This window comes from Mesoplodon bidens (genome assembly GCF_964165515.1).
Source record: "Mesoplodon bidens genome assembly, chromosome: 1".
NCBI lineage: Eukaryota > Metazoa > Chordata > Mammalia > Artiodactyla > Ziphiidae > Mesoplodon > Mesoplodon bidens.
This window is the reverse complement of record NC_138176.1, coordinates 1,362,429-1,380,623: the sequence shown is the minus strand read 5'-3', so window position 1 is coordinate 1,380,623 and position 18,195 is coordinate 1,362,429. Positions and strand designations below refer to the sequence as shown.

General features: G+C 59.0%; 1 protein-coding gene across 19 annotated transcripts in view; it reads left to right on the top strand.

Annotated features, from left to right (window-relative positions):
* Nucleotides 1-353: 353 nt before the first annotated feature.
* JAKMIP3 (Janus kinase and microtubule interacting protein 3) overlaps nucleotides 354-18,195 on the top strand; it is a gene marked incomplete at both ends in the record, with an annotated part of 42,776 nt that continues 24,934 nt past the window's right edge. For all 19 annotated transcript variants that reach the window (XM_081235733.1, XM_081235738.1, XM_081235742.1 and 16 more), the window contains 2 exons: nucleotides 354-488; nucleotides 12,588-13,085. In XM_081235733.1, the coding sequence (XP_081091859.1) occupies nucleotides 354-488; nucleotides 12,588-13,085 (633 nt within the window). The remainder of the gene's footprint in view (nucleotides 489-12,587; nucleotides 13,086-18,195) is intronic.

Genomic DNA, 18,195 nt, shown 5'->3' with positions numbered 1-18,195 from the left:
TGGGTCCCCGGTGTCTTATTCCAAAGGGGCGAAGAGCAAACATTTATTAAGCGCTGGTTACATGTGAGGCAGGGGACTTGCTCTTGCTTTGGTGGGGGGCGTCCCCGTCAGGGGTGCTGTGCCGAGCGCAGAAGGCCCCTGCGGTCCGGGGCTGTGACCTGGCGGGCAGTCAGGAGCCAGCCGTGACCCTGCCCACCCTTCCCGCGGCCCCGAGCTCAGGCCGGGCGCAGCCTGCTCACCAGGTGTGCTTTCCCTCCAGGTGAGTGAGAAAATGTAGCGGAGCCCCAGCTCGGCGTGCACAGCCCAGCCCAGACGAGCGGCCCGCCCCGAGCGCTCCTCGGGCCACCCTCACCATGTCCAAGAAGGGCGCGGGCGGCCGAAGCAAGGGGGACAAGGCAGAGGTCCTGGCAGCGCTGCAGGCCGCCAACGAGGAGCTGCGGGCCAAGCTCACCGACATCCAGATCGAGCTGCAGCAGGAGAAGAGCAAGGTGGGCCCCCCCCGTGCCCCCCACCGCCTCTCCACGCCTTCCTGGGCCCCCAGGGTCTGCCCAGAGCCGGGTGGAGCCAGGTCTCTGCAGATGTGCCAGCCCAGGTGGTCCCTGGGTCCCAGCGGCTCTCAAGGCAGCTCGGGAGCGCAGACAGCTCTGGGGAGGGGGCCCCAGACCCACAGGGGAGCATGCGGACATGGGCCTGACCCCGTGGCAACAGCCCTGGTCCTCAGCATGTGGGCCGAGGGGCCTTGTCCAACCACACCGTCCCTGGAACGGTGCTGCTTCCCCCTGAACTGTTCACAGTGGAATTTAACTCAAATGTAACAGCCCCAAAGCAAACAGCCAGGCCCTGGGCTCAAGGCTTCCAGGTGTTGGGAGGCAGCTCTCCTAACCGACCCACTTGGAAATGTCAGTCCCAGACCCCAGTGGGCCCTACCTGGGCAGCCCTGTGATGACCCCCTGCCCCGACACCCAGCCCTTGGGGGTCCTTGCAGCCTGCAGGGAAGGCTGGGCTTGTGCTGCGGCTGAGGGGGTCCTGGTCAGGGGATGCCCTCCCCTCTCAGTGCCAGGCCAGGCCTGGGGGGCCGTCTCCTGACCCACACTTCCCTCCCTCTCTGTCACCTTTGTCCTCTCCTCGCTCCCCACCCAGGAGCCACCAGGAAGTACATGGGCTCTTGGGAAGGAGATGCTAAGGAGAGAAAATCTGGGGAGAGGGAGGCGTGGGGGAAGGGAGAACGCCAGAGCAGGCTTCTCTCCCGGAGGGTTTGAAAGGTCCCTGGCTGTGGTCTGGCCGGCATAACAGCCCCCCAGCCTTGCCCTCCTGGGAGGGCCAGTCAGGGAGGGAGTCACGGGAGGTGGGGACCAGCTGCTTCGCAACCTCCTGGTTAAATCACAAGAGGAATGGTATTTTGTGACATGTGATGATTATATGGAATTCAGATTTCACTGTCAGTAGATAAGTCGTTAGGACCCAGCCCCGCCCGTTCATTTACACATCGTCTGCAGCTTAGTAACAGCAGCGCCAGCTGAGCCACAAGGCCTGAAATACTTAGTGCGTGGCCCTTTACAGAAAAAGCGTGCCGGCCAGTCCTGGTCACCTCCCTCCCTCCGAGGTCCCCTGCTCTGTGAAAGGGGACAGAGACAGCACAGGGCCTCCAGCGTGGACACTAGAAGGCGGCTGTCACAGTGACCACGTGGCCGCTCCTGTGGCCAGGCCACCTCGCTGGGCCTGCAGGAGAGTCAGAGCCTGCTGAGTGCCCACGGTGAGGACCTAGGGAGTTGGGGAGCATCAGTGTCAGCACCTGCTCTGTGCCAGGTGGTCGCAGAGCCAGCAAGGACAGCCCAAGGGGCCCCGACACGCTGCCTGGCTGGAGCACGGGGCGAAGGCACGAACATCAGTGGCCTGGGATGGAGAGTTGTCGAGTGGTCCCCAGACGCAGAGAGCATCTGTTCTGTGCCCTAGAGGCACATGGGTGCTCCGAGCATCTTGTCCTGACCAGACTGAGGGGCTGCGAGGCCAAGCCTTGGACATCACTCTGGCCCTCCCCCTCCCCTGTTTGCAGATGAAAGAGAAGAGGGGCTGACTTGTTAGGAACCTAATGATAATGAAACCCTTTGTTTTATTGGGTAAAAATATAATAGCAATTGTCTTTTCAATGCAAAGAAACGCCACGTGATAGAAACCACTAAGTAATAGTACTTTTGCCCGAATCTCCAGATTCTGTCTACCATTTACAGCAGCATCTTACATATTCCATGTGCAGCTTTATCAAAACCCATCCATCATGTGGCAGCCCAAGGGGGCGTGTGCCGGCCCCTCGCTGGCCAACAGGCTGAGTCTGGCCGGGTCGGAGCTTGCAGCTCTCCCTGGTGGCAGACAAGAGGCCTGGGCCTGGCGTCAGAGGCCCTGTTATTTATACAAGGTGTACTTACTGTCTTTTGAGAAGATGATATAACCTCTTGGTTCAAAACTCCAAAGGAAGAGAAGAAAAGGCCCAGCATCAGGGAGCCTCTCTTCTTCGAGTCCACATCCCAGGTCACCTCCCGGAGGGGTTCAAGTTAGTTTCTTGAACACACCTGCAGGAGAGGTGCAGGCCACAACAGTGAGAGGCCCGCGTACCGCAAAAAAAAAAAAAGAGAAGAGAGGAAAACCCCCACAGGCCCATGGCCTCACCTTCTGCAGAACTGAGCTCTCCGAGCCCCAGCTGCTCTGAAGCCTCCACTTTGGGCTTCGCTGCCGAGAGCTACCTCCCCACAGGGGAGCCGCCAGTCCACCCGGCCCTTCTGCCCCCCTCCCCCGCCTCCTGGCTGAGCTGGAGCGTGGGCTGGAGGGAACAGTGCCCCAGGGGCCGAGGGGGGATGCGCCATCCCAGGGAGCGCTGGCCTTCTACAGAAAGACACACCCAGGTGGTGTAGTAGGTAATGACCCCTCATTTCTTTGCTCAGCCTCCGGGCCTGTGGCTGGACCAGAGCAGCTGTGGGGGGCAGTGGAAAGGAGCAGCAGGGGTACAGGCAGACCAGGAGCGCAGGCCCGGCCACGAGACCTGAGGACGTTCTCTGAGCCCCCGCGTCATTACCTGCCCCCGCCCGGCCTCCCGGCTCCCACTGGTGCCTCCCAGCCAGACCTGCACATTCCCAGCCAAACATCATTTAAAACATTCTAGATTTTTAAAAAATTGTATTTATTTATTTATTTTTGGCTGTGTTGGCTCTTCTCTGCTGCAGGCGGGTTTCTCATTGCGGTGGTTTCTCTTGTTGCGGAGCACGGGCTCTAGGCGCGCAGGCTTCAGTAGTTGTGACTCACAGGCTTCAGTAGTTGTGGCACGCAGGCTCAGTAGTTGTGGCTCGCGGGCTCTAGAGCGCAGGCTCAGTAGTTGTGGCTCACGGGCTCAGTAGTTGTGGCACACGGGCTTAGTTGTTCCGCAGCATGTGGGATCTTCCTGGACCAGGGCTCGAACCCGTGTGTCCCCTGCATTGGCAGGTGGATTCTTAACCACTGCGCCACCAGGGGAGTCCCAACATTCTAGATTTTAAAAAGTGTGTGTGTGTGTGTGTGCGTGCGTGTGCGTGTGTACAGGTACCTGCCACCCGGCATTAGCACGTCCTGCTATTTTGGATTTGAAGATGAATGAGCCGGAAGCTGGCAGACCCGCTGCCCGCCCTTATTTCCCCCGCACGGTCCTAGGTCCGAGCCCAGCCTCGCCCTACACCCACCAGGAGGCCTGGGCCTCCCTGAGACCGAGAGCAATGGCGCTGGTCCCACGGGACAGCCGTCATGAGGATGTGGGCTCAGACATGGGCTCAGCTCCCGTGAGGTGCTCAGTGGCCCCTGACGCGGCCCCCAGGGTGGAGTCCTCGGTTTCCGTCACTCCATCCCTCCGATGGGCGGTGAGCTGGGAGCAGCGCCTGGTTTCCTTCCCAGCGCAGGGTGGACACGGCGTGGGAACTGCCTGCCATGTTTCCTCTTCGGTTCTTGCCTGCGTTTCCCTCCTCTCCTTACCGTCGTCAGTCCAATAAATAGAAGATGCGTCTGTGTTATCCTTGGAGTCTCTCCCGGGAGGGCGTCTCCTGCTGTGGCCGCCAGCAGGGCTGCACCAGGACCACAGGCGGCTTCCAGGGAATCTCCTCGGTTCTGTCTGCTCAGCTTAGAGACGGATGCTTTACCCCAAACACGCGGTGGCTTGGTGGTGCCTGCGCCCTGGCCAAGTGGGGAATGAGATGCGAATTCGATCTTTACGGCAAATGCTAACAACGTCCACCCTCGCCATCCTTCTGAAGGCTTCGCATGTGTTAACGTCATTGTTACAACCGCAGGACAGATGTGTGCGGCCAGCTCCCTGGACTTGGAGCCTTCCGTCCAGTTTCCAACACATTCCAGACGCTCCTGCAGCACCCAAGGAGGAGGGCCTGGTTCTCGACCTCATGATGGAAGTGGTTGGACGGCCGGAGGGACCCTTCCCCGGCCCCCAAGGGCCTGCACAGAACAGGGGTGGAGGCGCTCATGCCCCAGCGGTGGTGAAGGCGGCCTCAGCACCGGGCGCCAGCTCCCTCCTCTTCCCTATTAGGGACTCAGCACCTCATCTTGCAGGTTGCGGTTTCCAGGGCCAAGAGGTCCCTGTGGAGCACAGAGACGCCGATGTACGTGGCAGCCTCGGGCTAAGCGTTGCAGATTTCAGGCCCACGGTTAGTTCATCACCGAGGAGGACGTGCAGGAATGGAGACTCGACAGCAAAGAATGAAATTATTTAAATAAAAAGAGGCCTCTCCTGCTGCCAGGGCGCTGGAGATAAGTGGGACCACCTCGGATGGAGACCCTTCTGAAAAGAGGGAGGAGCTTAGCAGGGAGAAGATACAAGGGAGACGCCTCTCGGAAGCTCCGTCCAAGTTAACTCCATGTCGTCTTAAAGAGGGGGAAGTACTGGGATCCTTGAAGCGGAAGGAAGAAAGAGTCATAGCGACATGACACCCCTGTGTCTCCATCACACACTCAAGGAGGCTCCGGCTCTAGGCCGGGCACGGAGCAGCCCCCACTGCCTGCACCCCTTGGTCCCTCCTACAAGCCGTGCCCCCACCTTGGCCTGGAACCGTGTGTGAGGAACAGAGCAGACACACCCAAGCGTTACACCTGCTGTTACGAAACACACTAGTCCTAACTGGGAGGAGGGGACCCCATGGGGGGAACCCTGTGCTGAAGTCCAGCCACCCCCCAGCTCCAGGCCATGGACGGCCACTCAGGAAGGACTTACTGAGCACCCTGCCCCCAGGACCACGTCCAGGTGGAGGGAGACATGTAAGAAACAGGAACTGGGCAACCGGGCGGGGTTACAGCCTACAAGCCGACATGCTGGGCTGTGGTGTGGTCACTCTGCTCAGCAATCAGGGAGGGCCTCCCGGAAGAGGTGGCCTTAAACCAGCCGGGACAGGGAAAGTGAGGAAGTGAAGGTGGGAACGAGGCGGGCTCCCGTAATGCAACCGGCGGCCAGGAAGGGTGGCAGGAGAGGTGGCCCAGAGGTCAGGCCACGGAGGGCCATGCAGGTGGGAAGGGCCTAAAAATGTACCGTCTGGACCAGGACGTTGGAGAGAGACTGAGACCCACAGGGGACCATGAACTTGGCTGACAGCTGCCTTCAGACTAGGTATGTCCTGGTCACCAGGTCAGCGTATTTGTTACTGTAAGTCATGCGAAAAAAGCTTGAAGGTCATTGTCTTTCCAAAGCTAGTGAGGTGGGTGATGTAGACGCCAGCGTGTTGCCTGTTTCACAATGAGGAGGGGGTACAGCGGGGAAGCCGAGAGGGGGAGACGGAAAGCAGGGAGAGGATCCCACGCCAGCAGCAGGAGACCATGTGCACGTGGGGCTGCGGCCTGAGGGCGCTGGGACGTCTGCCCTGTCCCTGGAGAGGGGTGGGTGGGATAACACGGGAGTGATCTCCAAACCCGCAAATCCCAGTTCTACCCCAAACTCCTGTGGGAAACCCCTTCCCCCCACACCCACACGGGAAGGCTACGTCCTCGCAACAGCTCCAGGGGGCAGGCCGCAGACTTCGACTTCTCGTCTCGGTGGACAGAGCCACTGGGACTTTGTAGACAAAACCACTGCAGAAAAGAACACACCGAAAACAATAATGAGCCAGAGGAAGAATGCCTCCCCGTCCCCTGATAACCTGGGAGACCAAGAAGCAGGACCAAGTGTTCAGGAACCTGGCCCGACATGCGGAAGACCACAGGCAACTCACAGCGCCAGGAAGCATGAGGCTCGTGGGGAGTCAGGGGGCGCATCCGTTTATTCAGAGGGAAGGTCTGTTCACGTGAGTCAGGAGTGGGACTGTGCCCTTGTCCCGTCTTTACACGCACCTGGGCCAGGGCGCCTGGCCAGGGAGGGGGAGGGGCAACACCAAGCAGACCATCCGACGTGGGCAGGGCTGCGGGTTCTACTCTAGTGTCTGTTCCTGAAATGGACCCCAATTGTAGAGCAGTCGTTGGAGGTTGGCAGGAGATAATTTTTCTACAAGTAAGACCACAGAGGAAAACATCCTTTTTTTGGGGGGGCGGATTTTTATTTTTATTTATTTATTTTTTTATATAGCAGGTTCTTATTAGTCATCCATTTTGTACTTATTAGTGTATACATGTCAATCCCAATCTCCCAGTTAATCCCCACCACCACCCCATCCCCCCGCCACTTTCCCCCCTTGGCGTCCATACGTTTGTTCTCTACATCTGTGTCTCTATTTCTGCCCTGCAAACTGGTTCATCTGTACCATTTTTCTAGGTTCCACGTATATGCGTTAGTATACGATATTTGTATCTCTCTTTCTGACTTACTTCAATCTGTATGACAGTCTCTAGATCCATCCACATCTCTACAAATTACCCAATTTCATTCCTTTTTATGGCTGAGTAATATTCCATTGTAAATATGTACCACATCTTCTTTATTCATTTGTCTATTGATGGGCATTTAGGTTGCTTCAATTGCCTTGCTACTGTAAATAGAGCTGCAGTGAACCTTGGGGTGCATGTGTCCCTTTGAATTATGGTTTTCTCTGGGTATATGCCCAGTAGTGGGATTGCTGGGTCATATGGTAATTCTATTTTTAGTTTTTTAAGGAAGGAAAACATCCTTGCTGGTAGAAAAGTGATGTGTCTAAAAGTGGCTCCTGAGCAATGAAATAGGATCCCTCCCAGGGGCACTGTTTTATCCATTCAGCTTAAACTTCTGTAGGCCCCTGAGCTGTCTCCGGGGCCCCGCACGTTTGTTAACTGGCCTTTGAGAGCTCCAAATGTTTGCGGCATTACAAGTGGTGGCTGTTTCCACCCAGAAATGGGTGTTGCACGGACCGCGCCAGAGCCCTGGGACCACAAGGCACGAAGCTCTTGGCCGCAATGCCCGGCACACCCTGCTGCCTGGCACTGAGCGTGGAGCGCAGGGCCCACCTGTGGCCGGTCCGACGCTGCCATTAAAGAGATGCACCTTCTCTCTGCAACTTAAATCAGCAACAGCACAATCTCAGCTTTTAAACGTAATTTGATTCTGATACCTTCTCTTCTCATGAATAACATCTGACAAACGGGACAAACAGCATCTCCATTCTGTTCAGCAGTTTGTCGGTGGAGGACCGTGTCCCCAGGCTCTGTCTTTCCGGCATAACGACTGCCCGTCACTCTCAAGGACGTCCTGGTCAGCACTGTGCGTGTGGCCACCCTGTCCTGTGATGCCTGCTCTGTGCCAGGTCTGTGCTGGTCACGAGCCGGGCGTGGTCCATCCTCGTGGGGCTGTGGTCTGGCCTGAGCATTGAAGCCAGTCTTGACCAAGGATGGTAGCACGGCGGTGTCCACCGCTGCTGAAATGGCCGACCTGCGAGCTGCCTGGGCCACTTCTTTCTAAGAGCAGGTCTGAGCCATTTGGCTAGTCGGCTGGGTGGGGTCCCACCGTGCCAGTGCCCCACCCACTGGGAAAAGCCTGCCTCGGCCCCATGTGGGACTCGCCGGTGTCCCCTCGTCCCCAGCCCCAAGGTTCTTGTTCTTGTCCAATTTCCAGATCTGCCCTGATGCTGTCTGGAGTCCCCTCCTCTGCCCCTGAAGAGTCCCGGGCCCGTGGTGGCCTGCTGGGCCCTGGTCCAGCCCCCATCACTCCCACTTCACACAGGGCCGCAGCACCAGGGCCTCCACCACAGGCTGACCCCGAGGTCCCGTGAGGGGAAGGCCAGAGCATCCATCAGAAGCACGTCCGGACGTCCAGCCATTCCGTACGGTCGGGCTGCCGTCTGTTTTCACCTGGCAGAGGGGCTCGCTGGGCCTCACGGGACGGGACCCGATTCCGGGCAGACGTGAGTGGGAGGAGGGCACCTTCACCCCTTTTACTGGATGCTGCGGAACAACAGGTGTTAACTGTCCTTCTCACATACTTCACAGCCCCAGAGAGCACACCCATGTGTGTGTGTGTATGTACACGCGTCTGCGTGTGTACACACATGTACACGTGTGAGGACAGGTGTACATATGTGCGTGTGCATGGTGTGTGTGTGTGTGCATGGGGTGTGTGTGTGTGTGTGTTGGGGCCTCTCTGGGGTGATCGGCAGGACTAACGGGCCTGGCCCCGTGTTCCTGGGCTTCCCGCAGCCCCCCCAGCTCTCCCCAGACTTCGTGTTAGACCCCAGGGGTGGAGCCACGACGACTCTCCTCCCTGGCCTCACCTCAGACTCACCTGGACAGGAGATTTAAAAGGAGTCCCAAGGCCCAGTCCACCCCTTGCCCCATGACAATATGTCATCATTTTGGGGTGTGAGATGCAGGTGCCCGTGTTTTTTAAAGCTTCACCTGGTGCTGCCGTGCAGTCAAGGTGAGACCCACTTGCCTGAAGGGTCTTTGCCCAGAAAAAGTCTTCTCTGCATCAGAGGCTGTGGCTTAATTTCCAGGAGAGGTTCAGTGAGAACTGTGGAGTTTGGAGGAGAAGCTGTTTATTCACGTGCGGGTTCGTGGAGCAGACAGGGTTCCACAGGGAGGAGGAGCCCTGACGACAAACCCGCTCTCCCTCCATCCTCCCCCTCCCCCTCCCTCCCTCTTCCCTCCGACTCCCCTGCCCTTCCTCCTCCCTCCATCGTCCCCCATCCCCATCCCTCCTCCCTCCCTCCATCCTCCCCCCTCCCCATCCTCCCCCCTCCCCTCCCCCTCCCTCCCTCTTCCCTCGGACTCCCCTGCCCCTCTCCTTAACCAAAGTGAACTTCGCTCTGAAAGGGAAAAGAGGCCAGTCTGTGAACAAGGCAGCGAGGGGGAAACGTGCTGAAAGATAGTGATAAAAACTCGTGCTTATTTGCAGGAGTTTATGGTCTGCAAGCAGGTTCCTGTGCTTTTCTTACTTCCAGCCTCCGAGGAGGGTACAGTGAGGCCGAGGTTATCACACAGCTGCTGGGAGCTCCTAAAAAGCTCTCTGTCATGGAGAGACGTTTGAGATCAGGGATCCGGGTCATGTCGGCCAATCTTCAATTTTCAGTGCTATTTGGGGCCAGGAGCCTTTGACCCCCTCCTCCCCAGCACGCTGTGTCGTGTGACCTCTGCTCACTGCCTCTACTCTGCCCCTTTCCCCCCTCCACCTGCTGGAGCCGCACACCTGTGCACACCTGTGCACACCCTCACCATCAGCCGGTCTCCGTGGCCGGGGGAGCTTGTCGGTTCGGCCCAGGCACTAAGGGAAGGAATTCACCGCCCCTTCGTGGACGGAGCCTCGGAGAGGAGAGGGGCAGTGAGCGCGTGGCAGAGACAAGTCCCAGTGCGCTCACGGGCGCCTCCTGGCCGGGCTCCCAGGAGGCCACCAGACTGGTCCTCATGGTCAGTGCCTTTGCTCAGAGCTGCAAGTGAGTGAACCCAGCTGAGCGCCAATTCCCAGCCACAGAAGCGTCTCCCGGGACCCTCACTCGTTTTGCTTGTTCCTCTTTCCTTCAGCTGCCAGATCCCTTCCTCTCCAGCTTGCGGTAACCACAGTGGCCGTTGTGGAGGCGGGGGTTCCAAAGGGAGCCCGGCCGTGCTGTTGGCTCTGTCAGAGCCAATTGCTCCAGCAGCATCGGGGCTGCTGCGGGGACGGGGAGGGAGGCAGGGAGGCCGGGAGGCTGGGAGGCCGGCCCCGTGTCGGCTCATTTTTCGCCAGGCCTCTCGTGCAAGTCTGATGTGGGCTCTGGCAGACACCTGTTCCACAACAGAGTCACGGGCACTGGACCGAAGGATAACCACAGGCGGGCGTAGTCTCCATTTTCACTCCACACAGCTTAGCTCAGAGTCAGGGTTAAACCCCATCCAACCCTGAACTGTTCTGCTGATATTTCTCTGTCCTCCACTCTCTCTCTCTCTCTCTGCTCCAAACAAAACAAAAAACAAAACACACCTCTATGATACATGCTACGTCATTTTTCTTTTCTCTGCCGGTTCCCATCCAAGAGGGTGTCCTGAAGGTGGCTGTTATGTCATCCATCAAGGGGACAGGAGCTGGGCTCTGGATCTCAGGTGCGGTGGCGCTTCTGGCTCCACCACGTCCAGCTTCAGGACCCACTCTGCCGACCCCTCCGCACCCCACCCGCTATAGGGATGGCAGCACCTCCCGCCCTGAGCAGGTTCTGAAATGGCACCAGTGGGCTCCCCTAGAGAGTCACCATTCCCACACGACTGAGAAATACCCCCCTCCAAATCTTGCTTTTCTGGGTGTCTTGAACTTAATTTAAACTGGACAAAAGGGAGATTCACTTAAATGGAAGATGAATAAATATCTGTCTGCTCGAGGCTTTCAGGAATAGCCCAGTTCTCCAGGCAGGAACCCAAACAGCTGGGCCGGTGCTCACTGCACCCCGTGTGCCCCTGGGGACTTGTCAGGGGCCCCGGTTATTAGAGTTTCTGCAAGCATTGCAGGGTCTGAGCCATCCTAAGGGAAGGCTCGGGACCGAACCCCACTGGACAATAGGACTGCCTGTCGGGGTGCACCAGCTGAGGGAGTCAGTGTCCCAGGTCTGCCCTAAAGGGGGAAATAACAGAGGACAAGGTGGTCACGGCCCCCACCTGCTCCCGGGGAAGCCGGTCCTGGCAGGGGAAGCAGACAGCTCAGCCACAGAGAGAGAAATAAGGCACTTCGGGAGTGACGACTGCTGTGAAGACAGTGACACTAAGTAACGGGGTTGCTGCAGTGGGCCCGGAGCTCCTGACCCCGCGAGGCTGCAGAGGCTGCCGCCCGAGACCGCGGGAGAGCACTGGGGGCTGAAGCTGGGCCGGGCCGGGCCGAGCAAGCCAGGAGGGTGGCGGCAGGCACACGTCCAGGGGTCGTGGGGTCAGAGCCTACACGCCTCTGCGGGGAAAGAACACAAAGCGCAGGGCGTGGGTCCCCAGGGAGCGAGGCTGCGGCCCATGCCTCGTGCTCCGCAAGGATGTGCCCCGTGGGTGGCACGGGGTCTTGCAGATGGCGCCCGCTTTCCTGGGGCTGGGAGATGGTGCTGCTTTTATTCTAAATGCACCGGGAGATGGACGGAGAAGAGGGTCACACGGGGACCAGAGTGGCGAGCTTCGTGCTTCCTGAGCGCTCTCCGTGGGGAGTGGGTGGTGGGGATGGGCGGTAGGAGGCAGCGGAGGCCTGGGGGCCGTGGGGGGGCCAGGGAGGGGCCAGACACCCGGTGCACCCTGCAGGTGGTGGTGGCAGGACTCGTTGACGGCACTGGGGTGACGTGAGCCGAGGATGACAGCCCCCCTCGAGGTGCATGGACTGAGAACACAGACCTCTGAGGCTGGTTGGGGGGAAGTGAAGCGTCCCTCCGGACACACTGAACGTGAGGGGTCTGTAGGGGACTGCGTTTCTCAGGGTTCTGGCAGGAAGCGGAGGGCACCCTTGGTGTGTCTAGGGAGGGGTGTCAGGGCTGTGAACTCAGGTGTGCCTCCAGCCGGGCTCCTCCTGACTGTCTGCCCCTCACCCCCCACGTAGACCCGGGGCAAATCCGGATCCCAGCCATTCTTTCATTCCCTAAATAGATTTTGAGCGCTGGCTTCATGCCACATGGTGTGCGGTGGGGTCATTCAGCCAAGGTCAGAGCTTTCAGATGGAAATAAATCATTCAGTACAAAAAACTGAGTGTCCCCCAAAATCTAGACATCAGACATCATGTAGACAGTACAGCTGCCTAGATCGATTTCTCCATTTGCCAAGAGTGTCACAGAAGGTAAGCGAGACATCCCTTTATTGGGGCTGAAGGGGGAGGGGCCGAAGCCATCTGGAGGGCAGAGGCCGCACCCCCCTCCCCCGCTCCCCACGGGCTGTGCCCATTCCTTGGCAGATGCATCTGAGGTGAGGGTTTCACCCTCCCGTGCACCACAGATTTCTGGGGGACCGTGTGTGTGCGATTTTACTTCCCAGGCTAGTGGGGCTTCTAGGCTTGACGCCTCTGGGTGCATATTCACGCTGTCCCCAACAAGGCTTGGTCCTGTTGTCAAGGCACGTTTTAATGAGCCGTCCTTGAATAGACACTTGCTCCCAAGTTTGCAAGAAAAGCCACCTTCCCACTACTTGCGCTTGGGTTTCGGCCAGCGCGGAGTTTGGCTCACACACAGTGGGCGTCGCCCTGGTCTTGCAGGTCGGCCGCGTGGAGAGGGAGAAGAGCCAGGAGCTCAGGCAGCTGCGCGAGCACGAGCAGCGCAAGAACGCCGTCCTGCTCACCGAGCTCAAGACGAAGCTGCACGAGGAGAAGATGAAGGAGCTGCAGGCCCTGCGCGAGACGCTGCTGCGGCAGCACGAGGCCGAGCTGCTGCGGGTCATCAAGGTCAAGGACAGCGAGAACCAGCGGCTTCAGGCGCTGCTGCACGCCCTGCGCGACAGCGCCCCCGACAAGGTGCGCACCGTGCTGCTGTCCGAGGCCAAGGAGGAGGCCCGCAAGGGCTTCGAGGTGGAGAAGGTGAGGATGCAGCAGGAGATCTCCGAGCTGAAGGGGGCCAAGAAGCAGGTGGAGGAGGCGCTGACGATCGTCGTCCAGGCCGACAAGATCAAGGCCGCGGAGATCAGGAGCGTGTACCACCTGCACCAGGAGGAGATCTCCCGCATCAAGAAGGAGTGCGAGCGGGAGATCCGCCGGCTGGTACGTGCGGGCGGGGCGCGGGGCGCGGGGCGGGGCGCGAGGCGGGGCGTGGCCAAGGAGCAGGCATCACTTCGGCCTCGCTCTCAGGCAGGGTCCCCCGCACAGCGCGCCTCACACCCCTACTGTTGGTTTGCAGACTGCAGAGCGGCCAGGCTGCTAAACACAGCGGGGTGCGTTTCAGAACTCACCACAGTCAGCGCCCCCAGGGCCGGGGAGGCTGCAGTCCTCTCCCCTCCACCCACCCAGCCTTCCTTCCCAACTCCAGCGTGGCCAGAACAAGGCACCTGCAAAGGAACCCCCCTGTTTCCTGGAAAGGGTTTCTGAAAGGTTCCCCTTCTCACAGCCCCAAGTTAAGCTCAAGCCAGGCAGGGGCTAGTGTTTGATGGCATGAGTCCCACACTCCATAACTAGCAGGTTCTGTGGTCTGTGAGCTCGCTGGACCCAGAGAGGTGAGACCAGAGGCCCACGGCTGATGGTCATGGGCCCCAGGCCCTCCTGACGTTCCCAAGCTGTGCACTGTCTGGGAAAGCGTCGCCCTTTGCGGGTCAGGAACTTCATCGGGTGCATCCTGCTGGCTCCAGAGACCAGGTGCCCAATAGAAGCGTGTATATATATGTGTGTATATATGTCTCTGTGTGTATATTTCACATATATATATATATATATATATATATATATATCTTTCATATGTATGTCATTGAAGACATACATGCCTGATAGCAAGAAGACCAATACTTCCCTTTTGAGACCCGCCCCCGCAAGAGCCCCACAGCTCCGCGTCTGTCTCACTCAGCCCAGTGGGGAGGGAATGGGCGGTGGGCTCACATTCCACCCACCGCATCTCCCGCCCCTTCCACCAGGTGTCGCTGTTGGAAGCCGGTCCACAAGGTGCTGCCCCGCCGGCATCAGGACCCAGTGCCCCCCATCCACCTCAGCTACTATCCCCAGAGCCCAACCATATTATAGAATAATATTCTATATTATATTATAGAATATACAAAATAATTGTTTCCAGTTTTTATGGGGTATAATTGACACACATCACTGTATAGGGTTAAAAAGTGTACACATGCTGGTCTGACTCCCATGCATGTGAAATGATCACCCCCGTGAGGCTAGTCAGCGTCCACCAGTTCATGGAGACACAATAAAAAGAAAAACCAAAAAAAAATTTTAAAAATGTTTTCCGTGTGATAAGAGCTCTTAGGAAGGAACTCTTAGGATCTACTGTAGTAACAGCTTTCATATATTTCAGTACATATCAATGTTCTGTTTTTGTGCAATTTAAAGCAAATAATGAAAAACACACATGAAGTCTCAGCCGCATGCCCAACACACGGGAGGTGCTCCCAGAGCGAGGACCGCAGTGGGCGCCAGTTCCCGCCACCCGCGAGCCCAGCATCATGGCCCAAGCCTCTCTGCCAGGGCCCTTTCTCTGGTGCAGCGCTGCCCCCATGGTGCCCCCTTGCTTAACTGAGGCCCAGCATCTCTTCAACCTTCTCGTTTAGGCTCTAGCTGGTGAGAGCATCCTGGCCCCTAGACCCGGCTGTGGATTCAGGGGTAACACCCAGCCCAGCTGTGCAGACATGTCTGAAGTGACCATGACTGAGGCCAAGTGTGATGCCCCAGCCCAGGGGGAGGGACAGCCTTGCCTGGGAATGGGGGCTCAGGGCATTTTCAGAGAAGGCGGGGTTGGAAAGAGAGGGAGTGGTGGCAGGACTGGAGCACAACTGGAGGAAGATGTGGTCCAGAGGAGGCCCCCCCGCAGGGGCCTGGGGGCAGGTCTGAGGAAGGGACCTGGTTTGGAGGGGAGGCGGGCTGGGGGCTGTCCAGAGGCAGGGCCTGGCCCCGAGCCCCAGGGCCAGCAGTGGTCAGGGCGCTGCGGGCCAGAGGAGGGACGTGGTCCCAGGTCCCAGGACAGCCATGGTGCAGCGAGGTTCACTGACGCGGCCCCAGGGATGACCGTGCTGACGGCCGTCGGGGGTCTCCGGGCTCCCGCACAGAGAGACCCCGTCTGCAGTTACCTTGGAAGATATTTGACAATCCCAGTTTCTTACAAACGTTAGGCAAAGAGTTGCTGTTTCCCCAGCCGTGGCACTGGCCCATCCAGGGGTGTGGTGACGATTTCCCTGGGTCTGGGAGGAAGGCACGTGGTTCCGGAGGGTCAGAGGTCCACCAGTGCTCAGGGAAGCGCTGGCCTGGGGGAGACGCGGCCTCCCCTTCCCCGTGCGCCGCCCAGCGCTGGACGCCGAACCAGGGCATGTGTGACCGCAGGAGCGGCCATGCAGCAGCCAGTGCCAGACAGGGTTGCAGCCGAGTGAAGGCCAGCCCGGGGTCCCTACTGCCGCCCAGGCACAAGGCCGAGCGCAGTGGCCGTGGGCAGCCTGACCGGGAAGCCAAGGAGCGTGCAGGGAGGTCCGCGCCTCGCGTCCTCGTGTGGCCGGCGCCCCGAGCAAAGGGGACCCTGCCGAGAGTGCTGCTTGTAGCAAACCTGGGGCCTGAATTCCCTGCACCCTGGGGAACGGGAGCCCCGCCTGTAGATGGGTCTTGCTGGCAGCCCGGCCCAGGGAGGAAGGGAGGGGACCTCAGCAAGGGGCGGCCACTTTGCAAAGAACACGACAACTCCCAAGTAGCTAAAAGCAGGAGACTCCCCTGCAGCATCTTGGTCAGTCTGGCTGGTGTTTCGGGGCCTGGCCCCTGCCCGCTTGCCGCAGCTCTTCCGGCCCTTGTCCTGTGGCTCCAGCCAGTTTGGGGTCTTCTGGGTGTGGCTCACAGGGTCTGAAGGGGAGGCTGTAGCCATGTCAGAGAGGCCAGCAGGCGGCGGGCTGGCCCTGGTGAGGCGTGAGGCTGAGGGCCCCCGCAGGGCCAGGCGTGGGCAGGAGAAGGATGGCTGCGCCGGGCCAGTGGGGAAGGGCCGGGGAGCTGTGGAGAGTTAGGTCCCTGCTTTGACCCCGGGACCCTGGGTGCTGGCCGGGGGTGTGGCACCCCGTGAGGGCACAGAGCTCTCAAGGAGAAGCTTCCTGGAGGGTGGGGACGCGGCGGCTGGCAGGCACGCCCAGACAGAGCCAGGGAGGCCCGGAGCCGGGTGGGCTGCAGGGCTGCAGGACGGGCTCGGGGCTCAGAGGTGCTTCTCACCGCGGGGCTCGCCTCGGAACGCCCGGGGGTTTCAGGAGGTGACTGCAGGATTGGGGCCTCCCTGCTGAGGCCCAGGCCTGTTGTTTTTAGGGCTCCCTGGATCTTACAGAAGGGAAGTCTGGAGCCCCAGGAGGCTCTGGAGCTACCTCGTCAGCCGTGCCCGGCTGCACAGCGACCCTGGAGAGACTCGGTCCCGGGGTCGGGGGGCTCCTGACCAAATTTTCAGCCTGTCAGAGTGGAAGGGAAGGAGGTGGTTCACTCTGATTTCCTCTGCGAGCTCAGGTGCGTCCCCATCGTCCCAGCCGCGCCTGGCTGGTGACACACTCTAAGGACTAGGCTGCAGCAGGCGGGAGGGGGTGTGACTCCGGGCCCCAGGAACAGCTTCGGGCACGTTCATGCTGTGTTGTTGTGGAATCGGGGGATGTCTGTCGAGCATTTGCTGAAGTATGAGCTCAGATGGTTATTAAAAATTCTATAAAACCAAAGAAGTACAGGCAACGCCACTTCCAGCTTTTTCTCATAAAAACCTATGGTGTGTGATGCTGCCTGCCCCCAGGTGTCTGGACAGCTAGTTAGAGTGGTTCAACCCGTACAGAGACTGCTGGGAGGGGGCATGGATTCTTCACAGTGCCTCTCGCAGGACAGGAGAACAGCCCAGCTTTCCCGCGGCCGCCCGCTGAGGCTTCCCTGGCCATCCCGTTACCCGGGTTTGAACGCGCTCCCTGAGCTGGAAGCAGCCCCATGAGTGAGGTGGGGGCCCCATGCATCCGACAGAGCGTGTCTCCCGTCGGCTGGGCGTGCCCGTGGTGCACACGCGCCTCCTTCACGGATGGGCCTCTGTGTCTAAAGCAGCAGGACCGGGAGATGCAGGAACATGCCCTTGGCTGAGACCCTTGGCATGTTGGGTGCAACAAGGCGCTGAGCGCGAGGCCCCTGGGATCTTAGAGGTGTTTCCATCTTCAGAAATCAACCCCCCCCCTCGGTGGGGCGGAAGCAGCCACACGCATTTCCTTGTTGCGCAGATCTCGGAGCTCCACCTCGGGGTGGACCTGCTAACTTGGGCACGTTACGTGACACGTACAGTGACTTCCCTGGGAGGTTGGTTTCCTGGTCCAGACCATCTGCTTAAATAGCTGATTTAAGCGGGAGAGTGGAGACTTTTCCTGATGAAGGAAAAATGATGTTTCTAAAGTGTCTGTGTATGACTGTAAACTTGAGACCAGAGAATATAGCTGCTTCTTAATATGACTTTATTTTCACTGGCCTCTCTGTTTCCACTAATTGAATGGGTTGCCTCTTTCCATGTTGCTGTGTGCTCCAGGCAATGGGAGTTTAGCAATTAAGGATTTCTTTTCTTCTGTTCAGCGTCGCTGGCCTGTGAATTCTGTGATCTGGGCTAATTAGACATCTCTACTCTGTTCCAAGCTGACTTCAGCAGATGGCTGATTTATTAACTTACTCAAATCTTAAACAGCAAGCAAAGCAGCAGGATATCCTACCCTGCTCTGCTGTTTGGAATATGCTTTAAACCGAGTCTTCTTGTCAATCTGGTGCTATTTGTAGTGACGCCCCCAGCACCCGAGCCTGTCTGTCTAAAGAATGGGCCGCTCGGGGCCATTACGCCTGGCCCTCCCCCCAGGGCAGTGGCCTGCGCTTTGGTCAGGGCCGTCCCTGTGGCAGCTGGGAGGGGCCCAGAGGCCAGGAGCAGCTGTGTCTGGAAGGGCTGGCAGCTATCAGGAGGTTGACACTTCAGGGAGAGTGGGCAGGGCTGCAGACCCCTCACAGCCACCAGACGCCCTGGGCACCCTGACCTCCCGTCTGGAGCCTGCTTGTCCAGGGACCCCCCGCCCCAAGCCTTAGCTCAGAGGAAGCTGAATTAAAAATGCGGCTTTGCCTGTGAGCAGTCGGGCAGCGCCCCTGCTTTCTACCCACACCTTGGAGCCCAGGGAGGACACGCACGTTGGCCCTACGCACC